Below are 23,256 nucleotides of genomic sequence, written 5' to 3'. Positions count from 1 at the left end.
CCATTCAGTACTTTTGACGTAGTTTTGGATAAAAAAACAAATGACTACTGTGTGTGTTTGTGTGCATGTGTATGTGTGTGTGTGATGGGTGTATATATATGTATAGATATCTTTATGCATGTATATATATGTATATATGTGTACATATTACATGTACATCTATATATATATACATCTACACATGTATACATATACATGTATGCATATAGATCTATATCTATATATATATCTATACATATACGTGTACATATACATCTATATGTATACATATACATCTCTCTCTCTCTCTCTCTCTCTCTCTCTCTCTCTCTCTCTATATATATATATATATATATATATATATATATATATATATATATACACACCATTAAAGTGAAAGTATCTGTCATTACAGTATCGAAATGTGATTGTTTCAGTTAGTGGAATAGTTTCATTTTTAAAGTAAAAGTATTTAACATGAGTGTTTTTGTTTCACTTTTGACACGTAATACTTAAATAGTGGAGGAGATATTATGTTGCTGTGGGCTCGAACTATGCAAGAAGTTAAAATTTTTTTTTTGACTAAAACACAACCTGGACCCTAAGTAAGGCATGTTAAAATTTGAATTTGGTTGTGTAGTTCTCGAGTTTTAGGGATTCACACAGACAGACACACATTCTCATTTATATATATATATATATATATATATATATATATATATATATGTAAGAGAGTTAGGGGTTGAGGATTCAACCCACTAAGGGATAGTATCTATCCAATATACTGCTGGGAGGGTACCCAATTATTGTTACACTAGTGTTATACCAAGTGTAATAAGTGGGTGCGGGTAAAAGGGGGGTTATTTTACCCTAAATTTATATAGCAATTAGAAAATGAAGGATAATATGCTGTACCCAACGGCTTGCAGACAGTGTATTCCGTTGAAATTAACTTATTTTGTAACTAAAATGACAAAAAAACCACAAAATACAAATGTTTATGACAAACCATGCTATATTGACAATCGGGTTTATAAATATAAAGTACATTAGGAATTTGAGAATAAACATAAACTTACAGCTGTTTTGGCCTCGTGTTGGCATGCCCCATTCTATCCGAATAACTCCTGCCGGAGTAATTAGCGGATGAAATGTTGAAATGGGGGTATATGCACAATTCGCTAGGCGTCTTCAGAGATTCACAAAAAATTCCACACATATACAGTAAGAGATAAAAACAAAATTGAAATAAAAATAAAAATAAAAATAAGGGTACAGCAAAAGTAAAATAAATAAATAAATAAATGAAAAATGAAAATATGAAATATAAAAATATAAAAATATAAGGCACATAAAAAGCCTACAAACAGTATATGAGGTCATACAAATAGTTGTAGACACTCCAATATATATGTTCGTGACTGTGTGCATAACCATACTTAGATGTCCAATGATTCAAGAGCATATATATATGTGAGAACATATGTGTGTATGTATCCACCTATCCCCTCGCACATACGTATACATATACAAATATGTATACACAGACATTCTCCTACGTACATGGTCCCTGATACCAAAGCTATCTGCTGTGTTTTGAAGGCTGTTTATGTTTTTAAAGAAATTTGCTGAGTGTGTGCATGTCAGTTCTGTATATTTTGGATGGGTCTATGTGAAAGTTCATTTCATAGGAGTTATTAATACTCCAATAGTAGTAATGATGATGATAAAGATGATGATGATGATGATGATGATGATGATAACAACAACAATAGCAGAAAAATAACGAGACACCTCACCGCAAAGATAGAAAGTTGGCATATTGTTGTTGTTGTTGTTGTTATCATCATCATTATCACCATCATTACTACTATTGGAGTATTAATAACTCCTATGAAATGAACTTTCACATAGACCCATCCAAAATATACAGAACTGACATGCACACACTCAGCAAATTTCTTTAAAAACATAAACAGCCTTCAAAACACAGCAGATAGCTTTGGTATCAGGGACCATGTACGTAGGAGAATGTCTGTGTATACATATTTGTATATGTATACGTATGTGCGAGGGGATAGATGGATACATACACACATGTGTACTCACATATATATATATGCTCTTGAACCATTGGACATCTAAGTATGGTTATGCACACAGTCACGAACATGTATATTGGAGTGTCTACAACTATTTGTATGACCTTATGTACTGTTTGTAGGCTTTTTATGTGCCTTATATTTTTATATTTTATATTTTCATTTTTCATTTATTTATTTATTAATTTTACTCTTTCTGTACCCTTATTTTTATTTTTATTTCTATTTCATTTTTGTTTGTATCTCTTACTGTATATCTGTGTGGAATTTTTTGTGAATCTCTGAAGAGGCCTAGCGAATCATGCATGTACCCCCTTTTCAGCATTTCATCCGCTAATTACTCCGGCAGGAGCTATTTGGATAGAATGGGGCATGCCAACACTAGGCCGAAACAGCTGTAAGTTTATGTTTATTCTCAAATTCCTAATGTACTTTATATTTATAAACCCGATTGTCAATATAGCATGGTTTATGATAAACATTTGTATTTTGTGTTTTTTTTGTCATTTTAGTTACAAAATAAGTTAATTAATTCAACGGAATACACTGTCTGCAAGTCGTTGGGTACAGCATATTATCCTCCATTTTCTAATTGCTATATATATATATTATATATAATTCAAGAGAGTTAGGGGTTGAGAATCCAACCCACTAAGGGATAATATCTATCCAATATACTGCTGGGAGGGTACCCAATTATTGTTACACTAGTGTTATACTAAGTGCAATAAGTGGGTGCGGGTAAAAAGGGGTTTTTACCCTAAATTTATATTGCAATAAGAAAATGGAGGAGAATATGAGGTACTCATCAACTTGCAGACACTGTGCTCTGTTGATTAATCCGTTTATTTTACAATCAAAAGAACAATAAAGACAATATACAGGCACTTATGACATACTGTGTCATATCAACAATTAAGATTTCAAATTTAAAAGGACATCTAGTAACTGAAGAAGGGACAAAATCTTACAGATGTTTCGGCCTAGCGTTGGCATGCCCCATTCTCTCATTGCAGTTTAAAAAGTCTATACATCATTATCTCAACAATTCCTCAAGAAATAATTTCTACATAGATCCCTCCACCACATGTAGAACTGACACGGTCGTACCCCACAGGTTTAGTAAAGCTAAAGAAGAGGGCTTTCACAAACTATGGCAAGGAGTGACACCTGCAATTGTAAGACACATAGGTAAGCATAATATTTCTGTTGTTATGTATAACATTGGGGGTTACGGTTGGCTGATATACGCATGCATGCACGCACACACACACACACACGCACACATTCTAAGTTATAAAATGAAGAGGCTTATGTTCAATTAAATGTTCAGTGCATTGTATAATGTAGAGTTATATAATTTATTCAGAGAGTTTATCTCTATGATTTACAAATCATTTGTGCCCAAATGGATTGCACCCAAGAGTATCACTGAGAGAAAGCTAGGAAGTTAAGATTCTATAGAAAAAAACCATGGGGAAAGCAAAAATGAAAAGAAAATCCATGTGAGAAAATGCACAGTTTGAATGTTAGGAAAAACTGTAGTGGTAGGTTGAAAAATATTAAAAAATATTATGTAATATAAGGAAGTTGCAGTGAAGAGTTCTCTTTGGATATTAGAAATGTATATAAATTCTGTAGATTTAAATTACCCAAACTGAAGTCTCAGTATGTTATTTAAATAATAACTTGCTGCCTATTAATGCTGTGAAAGCTGAGTTAAATACAAACAACACACACTTATACAAAATATCTGGTATAGCAAATTGCCTAATATACATACGTACATACATACATGGTGGTTGTCTACTCCTTATGCAGAGTTTGACCACCTCCTGTACCTACACCTTAGCATCATCATGGCAACTGATGTGGCTTTTTAAACCAGATAATGTTCTGGAAAGACACGCACATTAGATTGCACCTCCGATTTGGACCACCAAGAGCTGCAGATAAGTTCTGCTCTTTGTGGATCTTAAAATGTCTCTTGAGGCCTCTGTTGGATTTGCAAGCCTTCTGGCCTACACTGCATTTAAGGTATGCACAGACATATAGGCAGAATAGTTGGTAGAGGTTTGTTTCCCATGCGTTCGCTTATTAAATTTGAGGCCAGCAAAGGACAAGGCATGGTCTGTCACAGACTGTGCACACTAAAAGGTCATTGTCATTCACCTTCTCAATCGTTACATTCTTCTTTAGATCTCTTTTGAGTCTTACTTGTGTTACCCTGGCCTCTTCAAATGCTTTCACTCCACTCCACACCTTTGTTCACCATCCAACTCAATTTGAAGCAAGGGTTTCTATATCTTTTGGAACCATTCCCAGTGACTTCATAGTAGTCCTTATGCTGTCCTTAAACCTTTTTTTAGGTTTATACCGATAATGTTTTCCCTTTGCAAGCTCACCATAAAACAGCTGTTTCGGCATGCATTCATCTGCCATTTGAACTATATGGTCACACCATCTCAATTGGTTCCTCAAAATCATAGTATTTATTGAAGTCATGCCTGCAGATGCAAGGACATCTGTGTTTGAAGTAAAAAAACTCCATTTAATTTTTGAAATGCGATGAAGGCATTTTTGGTGGAATTGTTCTAACAATCTAAAATGCCTTTCATAACAAGTCCAAGTTTCACAGGAATACAACAGGGATGGTAAGACAAATGATTTGTAAAGAGCCAGCTTTGTATTCTTATTTATATGTCGCTGGCACCAGACATGTGACTCCAAGCCACCAAATGCATACATGTGATTCCAAGTCACATACATAAATACATACATACATACATAAAAGAGAAACATGCCCCCTACCCCAAAGACTGCCCTAGGATAAATATAGAGAATATATTTATCGAATACAAACTCTGCTTGTGAAGACCTGTTGAGGCAAGTAAATTTGGAATTTAAAATTTGAAATCTAAAATCGAAATCGAACCAAATCCAACAACTGGCACCCATGTAACTTCTCCTTCATTGAACACTAAACTCTGCTTGCGAAGACCTGTTGGGGCAAGTGAAATCGGAATTGAAATCGGAATTGAACCATACTCGATGACTGGCACCTGTGCCAGTGGAGCACTAACAGCACTGTCCGAGCGTGTTCATTGCCAGAGCAGCTGTCTGGCTTCCGTGCTAGTGGCCTGTAAATAGCACCATTTCAGCGTAATCGTTACCAGAGTCGCCTTCTAGCACTTGTGGTGGTGGCACGTTAGAAAATCATTCATGCGAGGTCGTTGCCAGTGCCGCTGGACTGGCTCCCGTGCAGGTGGCACATAAAAAACACCTTTTTGAGTGTGGCCTTTTCCAGTACCGTGTGACTGGCCCTCGTGCCGGTGGCATGTAAAAGCACCACTACACTCTCAGAGTGGTTGGCGTTAGGAAGGGCATCCAGCTGTAGAAACTCTGCCAGATCAGATTGGAGCCTAGTGCAGCCTTCCGACTTGCCAGTCCTCAGTCAAATCGTCCAACCTATGCTAGCATGGAAAGCGGACGTTAAACGATGATGATGATGTCTGAACATTGTGATGAAATACAGTGATAAGAACCGTTGCACTAGTACTCCTTTCCAAACGCAACTGAAAATGTTTATACCAGGGATCATGTATGTATGGGTGTAATTGTATATACATATGTGTATGTATGTATGTGTGGGTGGGTATATATATATATGTGTCTGTCCTCATATATAGTAACAGTGACTTTTGACTCTTTTGGTATGCATGTACAACCATCAATGTATGTACATCTGAACACACATATAAGTATTCATGTGTTTATGTTTTTCTATTCATGTATATCTGTATATGATAATGTATACATGCATATGCATGTATATATATGAATTTTTATGACTCTTTATATGGTTTTTTTATATGCTTTTTGTATATATTTTTTTATGTGCTTTTATGTTTTTATATTTTTATTTTTATATTTGAATTTGGCAAAATTCACGAATTGAATTTTGTAAATCTCTGAAAAGGCCTAGTGAATCATGCATGTACCTCCATTGCATCCTTGTCATCTACCAATTACTCCAGCGTACTGGAGTTATATAGATAGAATGGGGCATGCCAAAGCTAGGCCGAAACAGCTGTAAGATTTTGTCCCTTCTTTGGTTGTTAGATGTCCTTTTAAATTTGAAATTTTAATTGTTGATATGACATAGTATGTCATAAGTGTCTGTATATTGTCTTTATTGTTCTTTTGGTTGTAAAATAAACGGATTAATCAACAGAGCACAGTGTCTGCAAGTTGATGAGTACCTCATATTCTCCTCCATTTTCTTATTGCTATATCTATATATATAAAAATGAGAATGTGTGTCTGTCTGTCTGTCTGTGTGAATCCCTAAAACTCGAGAACTACGCAACCAATTTCATTCAAATTTTACACATGCCTTACTTAGGGTTCCAGTTGTGTTTTAGTCAAAAAAAATTATTAACTTCTTGCAGAGTTCGAGCACACGGCAACATAATATCTCCTCCACTATTTAAGTATTACGTGTCAAAAGTGAAACAAAAACACTCATGTCAAATACTTTCACTTTAAAAATGAAACTATTCCACTAACTGAAACAATCACATTTCGATACTGTAGTGACAGATACTTTCACAGAGAGAGAAAGAGAGAGACAGAAAGAGAGAGAGAGAGAGAGAGATGTATATGTATACATATACATGTATATGTACACCATTTCGATACTGTAATGACAGATACTTTCAGAGAGAGAAAGAGAGAGAGAGAGAGAAAGAGAGAGAGAGAGAGAAAGAGAGAGAGAGAGAGAGATGTATATGTATACATATAGATGTACACATATATGTATATATATATAGATCTATACATACATGTATATGTATACATATGTGTAGATGTATATATATATATAGATGTACATGTAATATGTACACATATATACATATATACATGCATACAGATATCTATACATATATACACCCATCACACACACATACACATGCACACAAACACACACATTAGTCATTTGTTTTCTTATCCAAAACTACGTCAAAAGTACTGAATGGATCTTTATGAAATTTGGAAATTATATTCTTTGCATAACGGCCATAACTCCCATGAAAATTCATATATTTTTGATGTTGATGAAATTTTAACCCGAACATAACAGATGAGCATTATTTAGAAAATGATGTCACACGTTATCGAGGCTACCATTCTTTCTGGATGTGCAAAAGGGGATGACGTCTTTATTCCAAGAATTCCTCTTACTCCATCAGGAGCAGACATTCCTTTTACATTCAGAAGACTACAATTCCCCCTTCGTGTGACTTTTGCCATGTCCATAAACAAATATCAGGGTCAAACACTGTCTGTAGCTGGTCTTCTCTTGGAAGAGCCCTGCTTCTCACATGGACAACTGTATGTTGGCTGCTCAAGAGTGGGCAGCAACAAAAAACCTATTTGTATATGCTCCACAAGGGAAAACAAGGAACATAGTTTACAATGAGGTGTTATAATCACAACAGCAAGAAAGTATGTACATGATCACCTTCTTTTACGAATTATATTGATATACATATATATACGTGTGTTTGGGTGCGTGTGTGTATATACATCTCTATATATAAAGATGATGCGTAGTCTAGATGGCGTTTTTAGATTTCATTATTCTCTTTAACCCGGGCAACGCCGGGTATTTCTGCTAGTATATATATATATATATATATATATATATATATATATATATATATATATATATATATATATTGATATATATACATATATATATTGATATATAATATATATTTTGATATATATACATATATATATTGATATATAATATATATATTGATATATTTACATACATATATATGGGAGAATTTACGAAAAAAACAACAGACGAGGACAGGTGGTGTAAACAACAAAAGGAAGTATTAGTTTAACACTCGGGAATAGAGAAAGTCTTTAATGTTTCGAGCTACGCTCTTCAACAGAAAGAATTACGAGAAAAACACGGAGAAAAAACTTTGAATGTTGTGGTCAGCGACCTATTATGGCGATAAAGCAAAATTCATCAAAAGAAGCTGATTGTGTGTTTAGTGGTCTGGCGCAGGTGTGATTCAGTATGATTTCATTAAATGTAGCTCTTCAATCATGGCTGAAGTATACTGCAGCCAACTGGACCAAATGATGCAGAAACTTACAAAAAAAAAAAAAAACAGCCTAGATTAGTCAACAGATCCACCCTTATTTTAATGCAAGATGCCAGACCACACATTGCAAAAATGACATGGGTGAAACTACAGGAGTTCGAATTGAAAGTTCTCCGTCATCCACCATACTCACCTGATCTTGCCCCCACTGACGACTACTTCTTCCAGAATTTGGATTACTTTCTCATAGGAAAAAAATTCCAATGATGCTGTAAAACAGGCCTTCCAAGATTTTATTGACTCTAGATTTCTAGGCTTTTACAGTTCTAGGCTGGACAAGCTACCGCTGAAATGGCAAAAGTTTATCTTGAACTTTGTAGATATCTGTTTTAAATTGATGTTGAAAACTTATAGAATTTCAAGTAAAATAAATTCACTTACAAAATTAGAAATATTGCATTTCTAAATCACTCAGTGAGAGTTATGCAGTAGCAGAGCAACAAAATAATGGTGTGTTGCCAACTTCATGTGGCAGTCCCAGGAAAGGTAAAAAATGCTACTGCTATTTAGCCACTGTTTCTATTTGACTACACGACACAAGCGTTCTGTGTCCTTAAGTTTTCAAACAGGGGAGATAAGCACCTCCGCCCAACAAAGGCAGCATCCAGAGACTAGTTTCAGAGTAATTGCTCTTCATCAGTGTGGAGTAGCTTGGCCACACACATATATATTTGTGTGTGTATATATATATATATATATATATATATATATGTTTATATCAAGGTCATCCCATAAGTTCTGTTCGAATTTTGGATAAAGAAAACAAGTGATCAAATGTTATATTTAATAGCAATTTAACCATCAATATAGTTTCCTCGATTCTCTACGATTTCCTTCCATCTATTTACAAGCTTTTTAATTCCATCAATGTAAAACTCTTTTGATTTCAAAGCAAAGAACTCTGAAATGTTAGTTTCGACCTCCTTCTGGCTTGCGAAAGTGATGTCCCCCAAATAATTCTATAAACTATGAAACAAATGGTAGTCTGAAGGATCAAGGTCGGGAGAATAAGGTGGATGAGAAATTTTTTTCCCAACCAAGTTCTTTGATCTTCTGTAATGTGATCTTTGCAGTATGGGGTCGCGCATTGTCCTGATGAAACATCACTGCTTTTCGATTCACTAAAGCAGGTCTTTTTTTCCTTCAAAGCTTGGTTCAAACGCTCTAATTGCTGACAGTAGACTTTAGCATTGATTGTTGCATTAGGTGGTAACAATTCAAAGTGAATTACTCCTTTGCAATCCCACCAGATAGAGAGAAGAATCTTTTCCCCATGAAGTTCCCTTCTCGGTTGTGGTTGAGCTTTTTCACTTTTCCCAAGCCACTGTTTACGACGTTTAACATTTTGATAGAAGATCCATTTTTCGTCACCAGTCACAAGTCTATCCGAAAAGGGTGAAATGAGTTCGCAAGAATGGAGACAAGAGCATATGGGAACATGGGATTTGCAGTTGCTTTTGGACAATTCATGTAGGAACCTTTCCAAGTTGTGGAAGATGATGATGAACAGTTGTATGGTTTGAACTAAGCTTTATTGCCAATTCTTCAACTAATAATGCAGGATTTCTTTCAAGTAATGCCTCAAGGGAGCTTATCATCAAACTCAACTGGACATCCTGTTCAATCTTCATCTTTAGGGCTGAAATCTCCACTTTTGAATTTTGCAAACCATCTTCTGCAAGTTCTTTCATTCAAGCATTCTTTCCCATAAACTGAGTGTATGTTTCGAGTCACTTCGGTTGCAGAATTTCCTTTTTTGTACTCATAAAGCATTATGTGCCTCAAATGCTCTTTTAGCTGCAATATTTTAAGTAAAAAGTGTCTTATTCTTTACTTTACTTGAAGTAATAGTTTGTCCTATATGTTTACAGGTGTAATAACTTGTCCTGTACTTTTCCAGGTTTATAATCTTAAGAATAGTACTTTTCATGTCCGCATTTTTCCATGTAATCCATGATTTTTCCAGGCATTACTGTTATAAGATAATTAATAGCGTGTCAATTAATAATTTAAGATTTTACCTTATATTTTTACCATGTTGGTTGCACCATGGCTCACCAAAAATTACAAACAACAAGACCCCAAAATGTCATCAGAATTTTGGAAAAAAATAATTTTATCTCTTCATTATTATTAGTGCTTTTGTTTGTTTCTTGAATTTGTCAAATAAAATTTCGAGAATGTACAAGCAGCTTATTCATTTATATAAAACAGGTTTTGTTTAGAAGAAGAGAACATTGTTTTTTTTTTGTGTGTGAGATTCCATTGACAATGGAGATAGAAATATAGGTAGGTAGGTAGGTAGGTGGATGGGTAGGTAGAGAGAGAGAGAGAGAGAAGGGGATCCCCCTTCCTATTCACCATTCATTTATTTATTTAGTCATTTACCATTGTATTGGAATGGGTTTAAGGATGGTGACCTTAAAAAAAATAATAATACAAAATAAATAAATAACACAGGTGCAGTGTGGTCATCACTGAAAGTCTTTTTGCTTCCTCTTCCTTCTCTTTCTCCTCTTTGAGTTATATTTAGAATACAAAATGTACTGTCCCCCCACTTTTCTTTCAAACATTCAATTTTGGAGAGAATATTTTGATGAAATGTAGTTCTGCATGAAAAAACATTAGTATAATATTTGCAAATTAAAATTTTTTTTAATAAATAATCTAATTAATTAAAGTAATGTGTATATATACACATTTACATTTGATGGATATTTGTCCGCATCTTGTTTGTTGTTAACACAATGTTTCAGCTGATATACCCTCCAGCCTTCATCAGGTGTCTTGGGGAAATTTCGAACCTGGGTTCTCATCCCTAAGGTATTTTTCGATGTTGCTGTTATTATTATTATTATTATTATTATTCAGTAGTTTTATTTTTATAACGTACTTTCATTTCACTACCGAGCGCAGCTCTGTGTGCCTTAGGTATGTGCTGTGGTTTGCTGTGATGCTCTTATGGTTACTGTATTGAAAGTGTTTTGCGTAGGATGTGTGCAGTGCCCAGTAGTGCAATTTTTTGTATGTTATATATATTTGTAAGTCCTGGTGTTTTTGTTATGTATTTGTCTGAATATTTTTTTTATTATACCTAAGGCACCTACTATGATAGGAATTGTTTTTGTTTTTAGATTCCACATTCGAGTTACCTCTATTTCCAGGTCTTTGTATTTTGAAAGTTTCTCCATTTCTTTTAGGGAAACGTTGTCATCTGCTGGTATTGATACATCAATTAGAAAGCATTTTTTTCCTTCATGATTTTTGATAACAATATCTGGTCTATTGGCCTTAATTTCTCTATCTGCGTGTATTGGCATATCCCAGAGTATGATTGCTTTCTCGTTTTCTGTGACCTTTTCTGGCATGTGTTTATATCATCTATTTTCTGTTGTTATTCCATAGTGTTGGCATAGCTTCCAGTGTATATAGGTCCCAGCTCTGTCGTGTCTGTGAATATATTCCTTCTTACCCAGGACTGGGCAGCCAGAGATAATATGATTTATTGTTTCTTGTCCATCGCCACATATTTTGCAGTTACTTGTTATGTTTCTTTTCATTATATGTTTTTGGTAATTTCTGGTGGGGAGGCTTTGGTCTTGTGCAGCAATTAAAAATCCTTCAGTCTCTGCTTTGAGTCCTGAGCTTCTCAACCATTGCTGGGATTTTTCTCTATTTCTTTTGCATTTAGTTTAGCCCAGTATTTACCATGTAGAGGCTTTTCTTGCCATCGTTTTATCATGGCCCGTTGCTGTTCTAGTTTTAGTTTGGATTTCATTTGTTTTATAGCTTTTGTTGTTGTTTCTTCTTCTTCTTCTTTTTCTTCTTCTTCTTCTTCTTCTTCTTCTTCTTCTTCTTCTTCTTCTTCTTCTTCTTCTTCTTCTTCTTCTTCTTCTTTATTGTTTGTATTTGTCAACTTCCTTAAATACTGAAAACAGTTTTTTGTTTTGCTCGTGTTTTGTGGCCATTTGTATTAGTTTTCCTTGCTTCTGAAGTAGGTATTTTTGCAGTCCTATGGTGGTTATTTTATAATAGTTTTCCAGCTGTATAAGACCCCTACCACCTTCTGTACATTATATATATAGCCTTTCTATGTCAGATTTTGGGTGGTGCATCCTAGATCCTGTCATTATTTTTCTTGTTTTCCTATCTATTTTAGATAGTTCGTTTATTATTATTATTATAATTTGTTTATTATTATTATTATTATTATTATTATTCAGGTCACTGCCTGGAATCAAACTCAGAATTTTGGGGTTAGTAGCCCGCGCTCTTAACCATTATACCATACCTGTGAGCAATTATGGAGTGAATTTTAAGGCTTATAAATCTAATATTTTCCTATCCTTCCTTAATACCTGTTCCCATATGCTACTCAGGTCTGCTTAGGAGGTTATGTCCTAGCATATGTGCTGCCTCGTTTAGTTTTCGAATTTTGTAATTTGAAACGATAGACGAAGACAATAAATAAGGCTTTTCGGCCAAACATGAGAATGATGGTTAATGCCTGGAAGAAATCCTCAAATGGATATGAAGAAAGAATTCATAAGAGCAGAGAAAAAGTTGTCCAGCACACAAGATATCCAATGACGAGAAGGCAGAGAAAAGAAAATCAGTCATGTGTCATGTGTGGGCAGCAGATAGAAGGGGAGGAGGATGTGTAACATTTTTCTAATATTTTTCTGGAATAAATGAACCACAAACTCAGATCCAGCATGCAAAGGTACATCAATATACCAAATTTGAAAATTTTCACATACATTTAAAATTTCAAAATTTGTGACAACAGAAAAGATATCTCTCTATTTGAGAGAGAAGTTAGACAACTTACCCCAAATCCCATTCATGAGTGATGGACATTGATGTTCACTATTTTTTTGTGGCTTATCAACATACCTGAACCAAATTGATGGCAAACTAAATTACCAGTCCATTACTATACACAAATAGTTTAAAATTCATTTGCTGGTATGCTCCAACAATGCATATATAAGAATAAATTCAGATATGAATTAGAAGTAGCTCTAGTGTTGTAAACATTATCAAATGCACATACTTCATGTATGTGCTTAACTTGTTCACCAGTAGGCTGCAATTTGGCAAGGTGGAGATGGCAAGGATTTATCTCCTTACCAGCAATATAAACAAGAGTGCATTTCTCTCATGATATCTATTGCAGTATGGTTTGTTCTAACAGAATATCCACGTTGAAGTGGGGATAAATTTTACCTGTGTTGCTAATATATATTTTTCAACAAGCTCACTGGCTAATTGCAACATCTGTACCTCTTCTGGCATTGTTTTTTCTAGATATTGCTGGCAGGGAGATGAGTCACTGCTATCTCTAGCAGTCAAACATCTATCATTGATGAGAGCAAGGATGGTCAAAATCACATAATAAAGTGTTCTCGACACTGGAGATGGTGCAAATTTATTTCCCAGCTAGCAATATAGACAAGAGTGCATTTTGCACCAAATGCCAAAATGTGTGTTCCTTTCATGGTATCTACTACAGTGTAGTTTGTTTTAATAGAACATATACATTTAAGTGGAACAAATTTTAACTTTCTTTAGAATTTAAAACAGTATCTTTTAACTTATCATTCAACTATATAGTTGGGCATTTTGGCTATGTCTGCTCAGTCAAACAATTGTTACTATATTCAGCTACTATCAATGCAATATTTATCTAATGGATAAAAGCATTGCCATCGTGTTGGATATAGGCCTCTCTGTTGCTCCCTGACTTGCTATATTGTTGAGAGACTCGGATGCTGTCCATGGTCCTGAACTCTGCTTGTACCAAGATGCTTATCCAACCAATGACTATATTCAGAAACTGGGATGCCTCCTGTTATTTGTGTGATTTGAGGGCATCAGCTCAGACTGCTTGGTCATGTTGTTTGATTTTCTGAATTGGACCTTGTTTATCATGTTCCCTTCTCTGAGGATCTGGCTGGGGTGATGGCTCATGTTGGTCAGCCACTTGTCACATGCTCATAGTAGAAGAAGAAGTATCTCAAAGACACTGACTAGGACATTGCTCAGAGTGTTGCATTGGACAACCCAGGCAAATACTGACAAATTGTGGATGCAGTGATGCATATTCCCATATCTTACCTATCCATGGTAACAAACTAGAACAGAATTATTTGACCTATAACTGGGGAGGAGGTGTTGCTTCTGTCTGAGAACTCAGAATAAAAAAAATCCAGATCAAATACTGCTAGCATTCTGTCCAATTCATTAATGTATTGCATATGCTTGAGGGAGAGGTGTGTGTGGTATAGGTATGTGGCATAGTGGTTAGTGTGTTGTACTCATGATTATAAGGCTGTGGGTTCAATACCCGGACAATTAACATACTTTATTTCACTTTGCATGAGGTCTACTCAGTTGAAATGAGCACTAGCCCTCTCCCCTTCTAGCTATCGCACCCTAGATGTACCACTAGAACAGGGGTCGCTAGTCTTTTACAACCATCAATCCCCTTTAGCTACTTCTCCTTCCACATTGACCACCCTCCTCATTTAAAATATCTCAATCCTTTACCCTGCCATACCATATCTTAAATGTGAACCGGATACTGATGCTGGCAATTAAAATGTTAGCTAAACTATACATGTGTGACAAATTAAGAAATTCTATTGAAGATAACACACTTTTTACATCTAAAACTATGGATACGAGTATACAGTGTTAAACTTTCAATTTTTATGAAATTGTTTTCACAGTTAGAAAATGTGAAAGTGCATCATATTGTTGGAATATCTTTTATTGAAATTGACAGCATCAGTGTGAGGGATCAAGTAGTTCATCTGGTTGAGCTGGTCTTTTGCATGCCGACATCCCCCCCCCCTTAATTCCTTGCCGACTTCTAGGGGTCCCCCAGACCCCCTTTGGTGACCCCCTGCACTAGATCAATGGCAAGAGCACCGAACAGTGTCTATGTCTGAACACAACTGCACATAAAATGCACACATAATGTATTAAATAGTAGAAGTAAAACATGCACACATCATTGTATTAAATCATATGTTTTTAGGAGAGTTGAAGAGATCACCAACATTTCTAAGATTTGTAGGGTTTTCTATTTTTAATATAAATGCCATTCATTTTAGGCTTGCAAACTCTAAGCATGAGAAAACATAAAGCAGAGTTGAGAAAAGCTTTGAATCTATTTAGAAACAGTAGAATGTTAATTTAAATCTGTCTATCAGAAATAGTATCCAACATATTCACTGACCATTACCCATTGTTGATTAAAAACAATTCACCTAACTTTAAAGGAAAACTAAAAACTTTATTGATGATTTTAATTATATAATTTATTTTGTATAAATACATAAGTATTTTATTAATATTATACACTGAGAAGATACAGTTATTAAATACACAGTAGATTCATTGGTCATTATGCATGATCATAAATAATCTTGAACATTTGGAATATATTAATAGATTTCCTATATTAGAGCACTGTCTCTAGAGTTGATTAGTTGTATTGAAGTGGTTTGGGAAATGAAAAGGAAAATTTGTGCACAAAAGTACACAATGGATGAGAATTGAATTTTTTCTTTAAAGTGCAGTTTTAGCAATTCATATCTTGTAAGGTTGCCATTAGAGATCATTGAGAATAAATAGCAATGTCTAGCACTTATATTGACTTTTTTTGTTAGATAGGGTGTGCCATAGAGAATTCCTTGGTTGATTTTTTAGGACATAAAAATACATGAGTAAGAACATAAAAACACATGAGTTCTTTAGAATTGTAACATATATTAAGATACATTTCATTCAATATGTCCACCTTTAGCCTTCAGTGTTGCCTGAAGGTAACCAAGAACAGAGTCACGTGAATGTCAGATGACTTCTTCACTTAAACAATCCCATGACATGACTAAGGCTTTCTTCCTACTGGTGATATTTCTGTAAGAAACTCTTGAAACATCACTTTCTAGAATGCACCAAATAGCAAAGTCCATAGGGGTGATGTCTGGGCTGGAGGGGTGGGGTGGATTCACACATTCTTGTCCCAGAACCTGCTGAAATGGCTCCTGCACCATTACTGTGTCACATTCGATATATGAGAAGAGGTACTGTCTTGCATGAATATGTAATACATAATTATTTTCAAATGCTTCAGTCACCCATGGCAAAACATTATCCTCCAATATTTTCATATAAATTGCTGAATTGACCTTCATCCCCTCTTTAATGAACACCAGAGGAGATTTTCCACCATCAGATGCTGTCCAAAGCATCACTCCAGTGGGTTTATTTTGGCAAAACACCTTACAGGCACCTTCAACAACAGCATCCAACCTCGTGGCAAAAATCCTATAATTCTCAGTGTTTGTTACAGCTTCTTTTTGTCCAACCAGATGAAGATGTTACTGGTGCTTTGAATCTCCTCTGTCATTTTCTTGCACTTGCCCAGTCTCTTTGCTTTGGAAGTGGCTGAAATTAGGCATTGACATTGTAGTTTTAATGACTTGCAATTTAAGTCTTCATGCACAACCTGTTGCATGGTTGTCTGGGTGATATTGAGACTTTTAGCCATTTGCCTCATGCTCTGCCATGGATTTCACAACGTTCTCTTTCAGACAGCATCCACCAATTTATTTGTCCTTACAGGTCATTTTCAAGCAAGAATAGATTTGCTGTCGATTGAACCTGTCTCACTGTAGTGTTTCAAGACATTATAGACTGTTTTGGGATCAACACTAACCCTTGAAGCCACAATTTCACTTTGCCTGTTAGCTGCCATATTGAAATGTTTTACTCACCAAATGTAAACAAACAGTGGAGTGTACATGAGCAACTGAATGTCAAGGAGCACATTTTAATTACTTTTGTGCAATTTCAAACTAAATTTGATAAAATAAACTTATTCAGATGTTCGGGAATTTTTTACAGTGCACCTTGTATGCTGTTCATGTAGTGAAGAACTGTTTCCTTCAAATGCCTATTGATGGTGTCTTAGTGCTCTTGAAAGAAACTAAGTTGTAATTCCGACATTAAAAGTTGTTTTTTGAGGATTCTATTGAGCTGGAGTATTTCACTTGACTAAGTTCTAGTATATTATTGATCCTTTTTTTATCAATAAGTGTCAGTAATATAATGAAATCCAACATGAAATATTAGTGATTCACAGTTAGAACTATGTGATACTAATCTATAATAATGAAAATATTTCTTTGGTTGAAGATCCACCTTATCATATTATAAGCTCTTATATATTGATTATAGAAACTGATAATCAGATAAAAGAAAATCTTGGATATTGTATGATTTAAATTCAAAACAGACAATTAACTAACACTTCATCTCAGCTGAATAAACTCAACTTACATGTTTCTTTTAGTCGCAGCACAAGGCTAATCTACTATAGATATGTACTAGCACTGATTTTATCAACACTAAAGTAATAAAAAGTAAAATTGATTTCAATAGACTTTGAAATCTAGACCAGAATCATGTACAGTTCATCACTATTTATGCCAACTCTTGTTATTTTATCACATTTGAAAATATTAAAATGGAAAGAGAAAAATCTTTCTTTGATAGCTGTTTTTTTAATTTATGAAATACACTAATCACTAATTATATTTTTCCCTATTTCTTTTTAGGTAAGTGTCATTTCTAAACGCATACAGTATCAATTTTTAAAAGGTAAGTGTTTGGTAGATACTATTTCTTAAATAATGCCCTGACAGTTTTTACTGCCTAAGCTATAACTTTATTTTTTATCCTGATCTACCATTGGACAAGTAGAAAAGTTTTTTTCCCTCCACTTGGATGTTACTTGTGATAGGTCAGTTCTATCAAGAGTTATTCATTTCTCATGTTTAATGCATTGGCCCTCAAAAACATCTAACTTTGAAGGCATAGCCAAGTACACATTACATATAAAGTTGTCCCTCAGTTTGCATGGTATTGTATGCACAGTTTCATTTTAGTACAGTTTAGTCTTTGTGCAAATTTTTTACTATTTTTGATATAGCTATTTCTGTTTCAGTTTTACATTTCCTTTTATTTTACTTTCATTTTCATACTTGATAATGAGATAGACTATACATATGTTAGAATCATTTCATACTAGCAAACACACCTGTCCTTTAGATGGTTTAAGTTGCTTTGGTGGTATTTTTTTCACCAAATAATTGTACTACCAAGGAAGTTGAGTAGCATGGCAATCTATGTATCCGATTATCTTAGGAATGGAAAACCAAATTGAAGGCTGGTTACTGTGGAGGTCATTGCAAGCAATGTTAAGTAGAGCTACTGAAGTGTTTTGGGAGTAGATTATTGATAATGACTACAAAATATAGTTGTTTTACATAAAAGTGAAATTTCTTGTCAGAAACAGCCACATAAACGGTGTAAGTTAATTGAAGGAAGACGTTGAAACTTTCCCCTGCGAGTTTATTTTATTTAACTGCAAAGGGAGCTATTTTTTTGGAAAGAAGTATGATTGGTACGTTCGGAAATGACAATATAAAGGAATGTATTTGCTATGTGCTTACAGTGTTCGACCACTCTGAAATTGACTTCAGGTAATGAAAAATGAAGACATGAAGAGTTTTATTTCAGTTCACGAATGCTGCTTTGAATCTTTAGCAGTTTGCAGTGAAAAGATATCATGTTCAAAATATCATAATGGACGGGTAAATAAGCATCCATAAAGTGAAACAACGTATTGGTAGGTAAACAAAGGTATCAATAGAAGAGAGGGAAAGGAACATCACCTTTCAAGTAACTCAGAATAGGTAACGGTAAGCTTGCCAAATTTAAATGCAGTTTAAATATGGAGATTAAGATATGTGCTTTCTAGTGAAAATTATAATAAATCAAAACTTTCAATTTTCTTTATGCAATTTTGTTCGACCCACATATTTGGCATCTTTTCTTGGCAACAAGTTCATTGATGTTTGGGGCAAGGTTCTGTGTTGTTGAGATTCTCAGGATGGATTCCAGGTGTTCATCTGTGAGACGACTCTTATGCGATGTTTTATTCATCGTCACAGAGAATAGCTGCTTGCACAGATACAAAGACAGCGTTCGAGTTGCATGTAAACAGAGCTGGGGCATTGCTTCAAGTATGAAGCGAGTGAACTGTGTGGGCCCCACAGAGTCATACTTTGCCTTTAATGTCCCATTACACTGCAGCTCTCTCAACTCCATTTGAATCTGTACAGGTGCAGTTTCCACATTGATGGCAAATGGATTGCAAAGCAACTCAAAATTATTTCTGTACTTCAAAATCTCTAAAGCGCCATGCGAATTCAGTGTGGAGTGCACTCAATTTATCAGCAAAGTGTTGCTTTGGGAACACCATAGCACTGACTTGGCAACAGGGAAAGTGAGACAAGTTCATTTGGTGCATTTGTGTCTCCCATAAGTGCAGCTTCACTTGAAGTGCCTTCACTGTATCGTACATATTACAGATCATGCGATCCCGTCCCTGGAGCTGGACGCTTAAAACATTGAGATGCGCAGTTATGTCAACCAGAAACACCAACTAGCATTTCCACTTTTCATCCCACAGAACTTTGGATTCTTTTCCTTTACTGTCCACGAACTGACATATCTCCTCAAGCAGCTCAGAAACTATATTGAGGACCTTTCCCCGACCGAGCCACTGCAACTCCATATGATAAGGCATGTTACCGAACTCTGAATGTATTTCCCGCAAGAAAGACTGAAATTGGCAGTGATTCAATCCTTTGGCTCAGATAAAATTTACGGTTTGCATTACAGTGCTCATTACATGTTCCATTTTAAAGGGTTTAGCACAGAGCATTTCCTGGTGTTTGATGAAGTGATATGTTGTCCACTCACCAGTGCAGTTCTCTTCTTGCATCTTTAAATGTGTCCTACTCACTTGTCTACTTTTTCATCATACTTTGGTGGTACTCCATCTATTGTAAGACCAAGTTTGTCCCAAGGCAGTTTCGTGTCGGTTTCTGACATTTTTTCAAAAAGGTCCTTTCCTGTTGTTCCGTGCATCGATTTAATGTCCAAAATTTCCTCCATGACAAACAAACGCTCTACCGATGAAGATAGCCAGCTGTGCTGTATCAGTCATGTCAGTAGTCTCATCCACAGCAAGAGAGTATGCAAGAAAATCTTTTTTTCTTTTTCAATCAGCTGTGTTTTCAAATCAGTGGCCATCTCACACACCCAATCAGCAACCGTATTTCTGCTAATACTCACATTAGCAAACAGTTGCTTCTTGTCTGGACACATTTTCATCATACAGCTCTTCATCAGCTGTCTTTCGGTAAATAGCTGGGCTGATTTTGCAATCTCCTCTGCCACAATAAAACTTGCTATAACAGCAGCTTCACTTTGTGATTTTGCTTTGGTTAAAAAAGTCTGTTGTAATGTGAGATTCCTCTTCAACTCATCTACCTTTTGTTGCTTCTACTCATCAGTGAAGTATTTATACTTGTCCTGATGTTTTGTCTCAAAGTGGTGTTTGAGATTAAACTCTTTAATTACAGCAACATTAGCACCACAATTAAGACACACGGGTTTGCCATCAATGTCAGTAAACATGTACTCGGTTTCCCACTGAATTTCAAAGGCTCTGTTTTCAGCATTGACTTTCCTCTTGGGCATTTATATAGATAGCTACTACTACTGAATGACGTCATGTGAAAATGATCACCCGAAAGAAAGGTAAGGTGGCTATTGCAGTGCATTGTGGGATTAGTAGATTTTGCGTCATCAGTGCTTCACAATACGCACTTAGAGAATCGAAGGTTTCCCAGCATGCTTTGTTGCAGTTATGATTAAGACTTGTGACTGTGTTATCATGCCTCTTTAATCTGTTTTTTTTTTGTACAGGCAGGGTGTAATAGTTACAATGGTGTTGTTTCTAGTTGTGTATTAAATTATTGCTACTTTTGGTGACACCTTTAGTAAGAAAGGTAGTGCAGTCAGTGTTATATATGATGTAATGGCCTACTTTAGCCACACACTATGTAGGGGTAGTTGTAACAAGCAGGCATAGGTGTTGTGGAGGGCAACAAAGTCCTGTATTTGCTGATGTTGCCATTTCAACCAATTTCATGCTGATATCAAAATGGTCCCATGGGCCAAATGAAATTGCTGCATGGGCCGGAAATGGCCTGCGGGCCAAGAGTTTAACATGTCTGGTGTACAGTGTTCCTAGTCTATTTAATCACCATTGCAGGTGGACAATTGAAATAAATAAATAAACAAAATCCATTCACTTTTATAATATTCTCTGACCAAGTAATAATACACAATTACAACATATAAATAAATAATAAAACAAATAAATGTGAAAACTACTAAAAAATATTCTCTAATGCCAATATATGACCATATAAATTAAAAAAGTATGGAAGACATACAAAAAACTATGTACATACAGTGAATTAGAGGAAAACCCATGTAAACTATCATTTTTCCTGGTTTGTCCAATTCCGTGGGAGCTCTGGGCAAAATGTCATTGTGCATGACCATCCTTGGGACATAAGTAATGTGTAAAGTTTGGTGAAAATCGGTTGAGAATTGTATGCGTTAGTTAATATACAATGTTAATTTAGAGATCCTTTGGAGGAACCCCATTTCAGTCACTTGTATTTGTGAACATACTCTTTCAATTATTACCCAACATAGGTGAGGATTGATACGACAACTGAATTGAAGATAGCACATTTGGCTTTTTTATCAACTGCTCCTCTTTTGAGGATTGAATGCTGAAGATGATGTATTACTGTGCCAATGTCTACTATTCTAATTCAGCATCTAATTTAGTTTGCAGATCAATTAGAAATACCAGCTTGATGCCTGGTGTGAATAAGACCACCAAATACCACAATGTAAAAGGAGTTAAACAAAACAACTAAACTAAATTGTCCATTGCACCAGGTAACAAGTAACATATTTGGATCTTAGTTTGCAGTCTATTCAAGAAACATATTGTAGCCTCTACTGGTACAACCAGTATCAAGCCTGCAGCTTGTTCTGAGAAGTGTGGAAGTATGAAGGATGTATGTCTCAGAACCCCAAAGTGGGTCTAAGAGGGAACAGCCATAAATGATTCAGAATTGAAATGTCACAACCCAAACTGGTAAAGAGCAGGATCTAATGAAGGGGACCAATTGCTTGTGGTTACATATAATAGGTGTTTCTTCTATGAAGTTCTACAACTCTGAATGGAGAGTGGAAACTCCACTATTCAAGAGTGATTCTAGCTGTCTGCACAAGTGGGAATAGGGATACTCACAAGCCTCCAGCTGTCAGATTGGTGCTATGGAGTGGATCTCACTAAATGGGAGAGTTTGCCTCTTGGAACTTAGGCTAAAGGAAAGACTACTGTGATTCTCATAAGTATGTGCACCAAACAGTGAAGCCAAATATAAATCATTCCTTGACAAAGCCACTGCAGCATTAGATGTGATTAAGATTGAGTCATTTTGTCCTACAAAGAGATTTCACTGCACATGTTGGAATAAATCACTGGATATGGAAAGGAGTAATTGAAAGGAATGGCCACTCTGAATTCAATGCAAATGGAGAAGCCTTGTTTGACTTCTATGCTGGAAATGAGCTCTCTGTTATGAACACATTCTTATAGCACAGGGATATCCATAAATAGTCTATGGATTCTTGGGACAGAAGTCACTGATAGAGTTTGTTATCATCTTTGATTCTGTGCTGAATATTCGTATAAAGAGAGGGGCTGAGTTATTAACTGATTATCACCTAGTTGTCTGCAACCTGAGATTGTCTACAGCAGAGTAAGTCCAGTGAAACTCACAGAATAAAGTAGGAAGTCCTAGTGGATGGTGGTGTCAGAAACAAGTATGGAGACACTATAACATCCAAATTCAGAGACTTTCCTGAACAAAACGAAGATGTTGAAATAGAATGAAGATTGTTTTGTTCAGCAATTTCTTCTACAGCTGTACAATGTTGTGAATGAAAATGGCTCAGTCTAGCATGAG

At 35.4% G+C, this 23,256-nt stretch overlaps 1 protein-coding gene across 4 annotated transcripts in view; it reads left to right on the top strand.

Annotated features, from left to right (window-relative positions):
• The window catches only part of LOC106872494 (SLIT-ROBO Rho GTPase-activating protein 1-like), a 654,858-nt gene that overhangs the window by 266,909 nt on the left and 364,693 nt on the right, over window positions 1-23,256 (top strand). Inside the window, exon 2 of one of the 4 annotated variants that reach the window (XM_089351042.1) lies at window positions 17,902-17,944. The exons of the other annotated variants lie outside the window; for them this stretch is intronic. Within the exon in view, the coding sequence (XP_089207168.1) occupies window positions 17,902-17,944 (43 nt within the window). The remainder of the gene's footprint in view (window positions 1-17,901; window positions 17,945-23,256) is intronic. 4 annotated transcript variants of the gene reach the window in all.

Source organism: Octopus bimaculoides, chromosome 4 (assembly GCF_046866305.1).
Source record: "Octopus bimaculoides isolate indiv1 chromosome 4, ASM4686630v1, whole genome shotgun sequence".
Taxonomy (NCBI): domain Eukaryota; kingdom Metazoa; phylum Mollusca; class Cephalopoda; order Octopoda; family Octopodidae; genus Octopus; species Octopus bimaculoides.
Note: the sequence above shows the minus strand (reverse complement) of the source record. Positions and strands in the feature narration are given on the sequence as shown.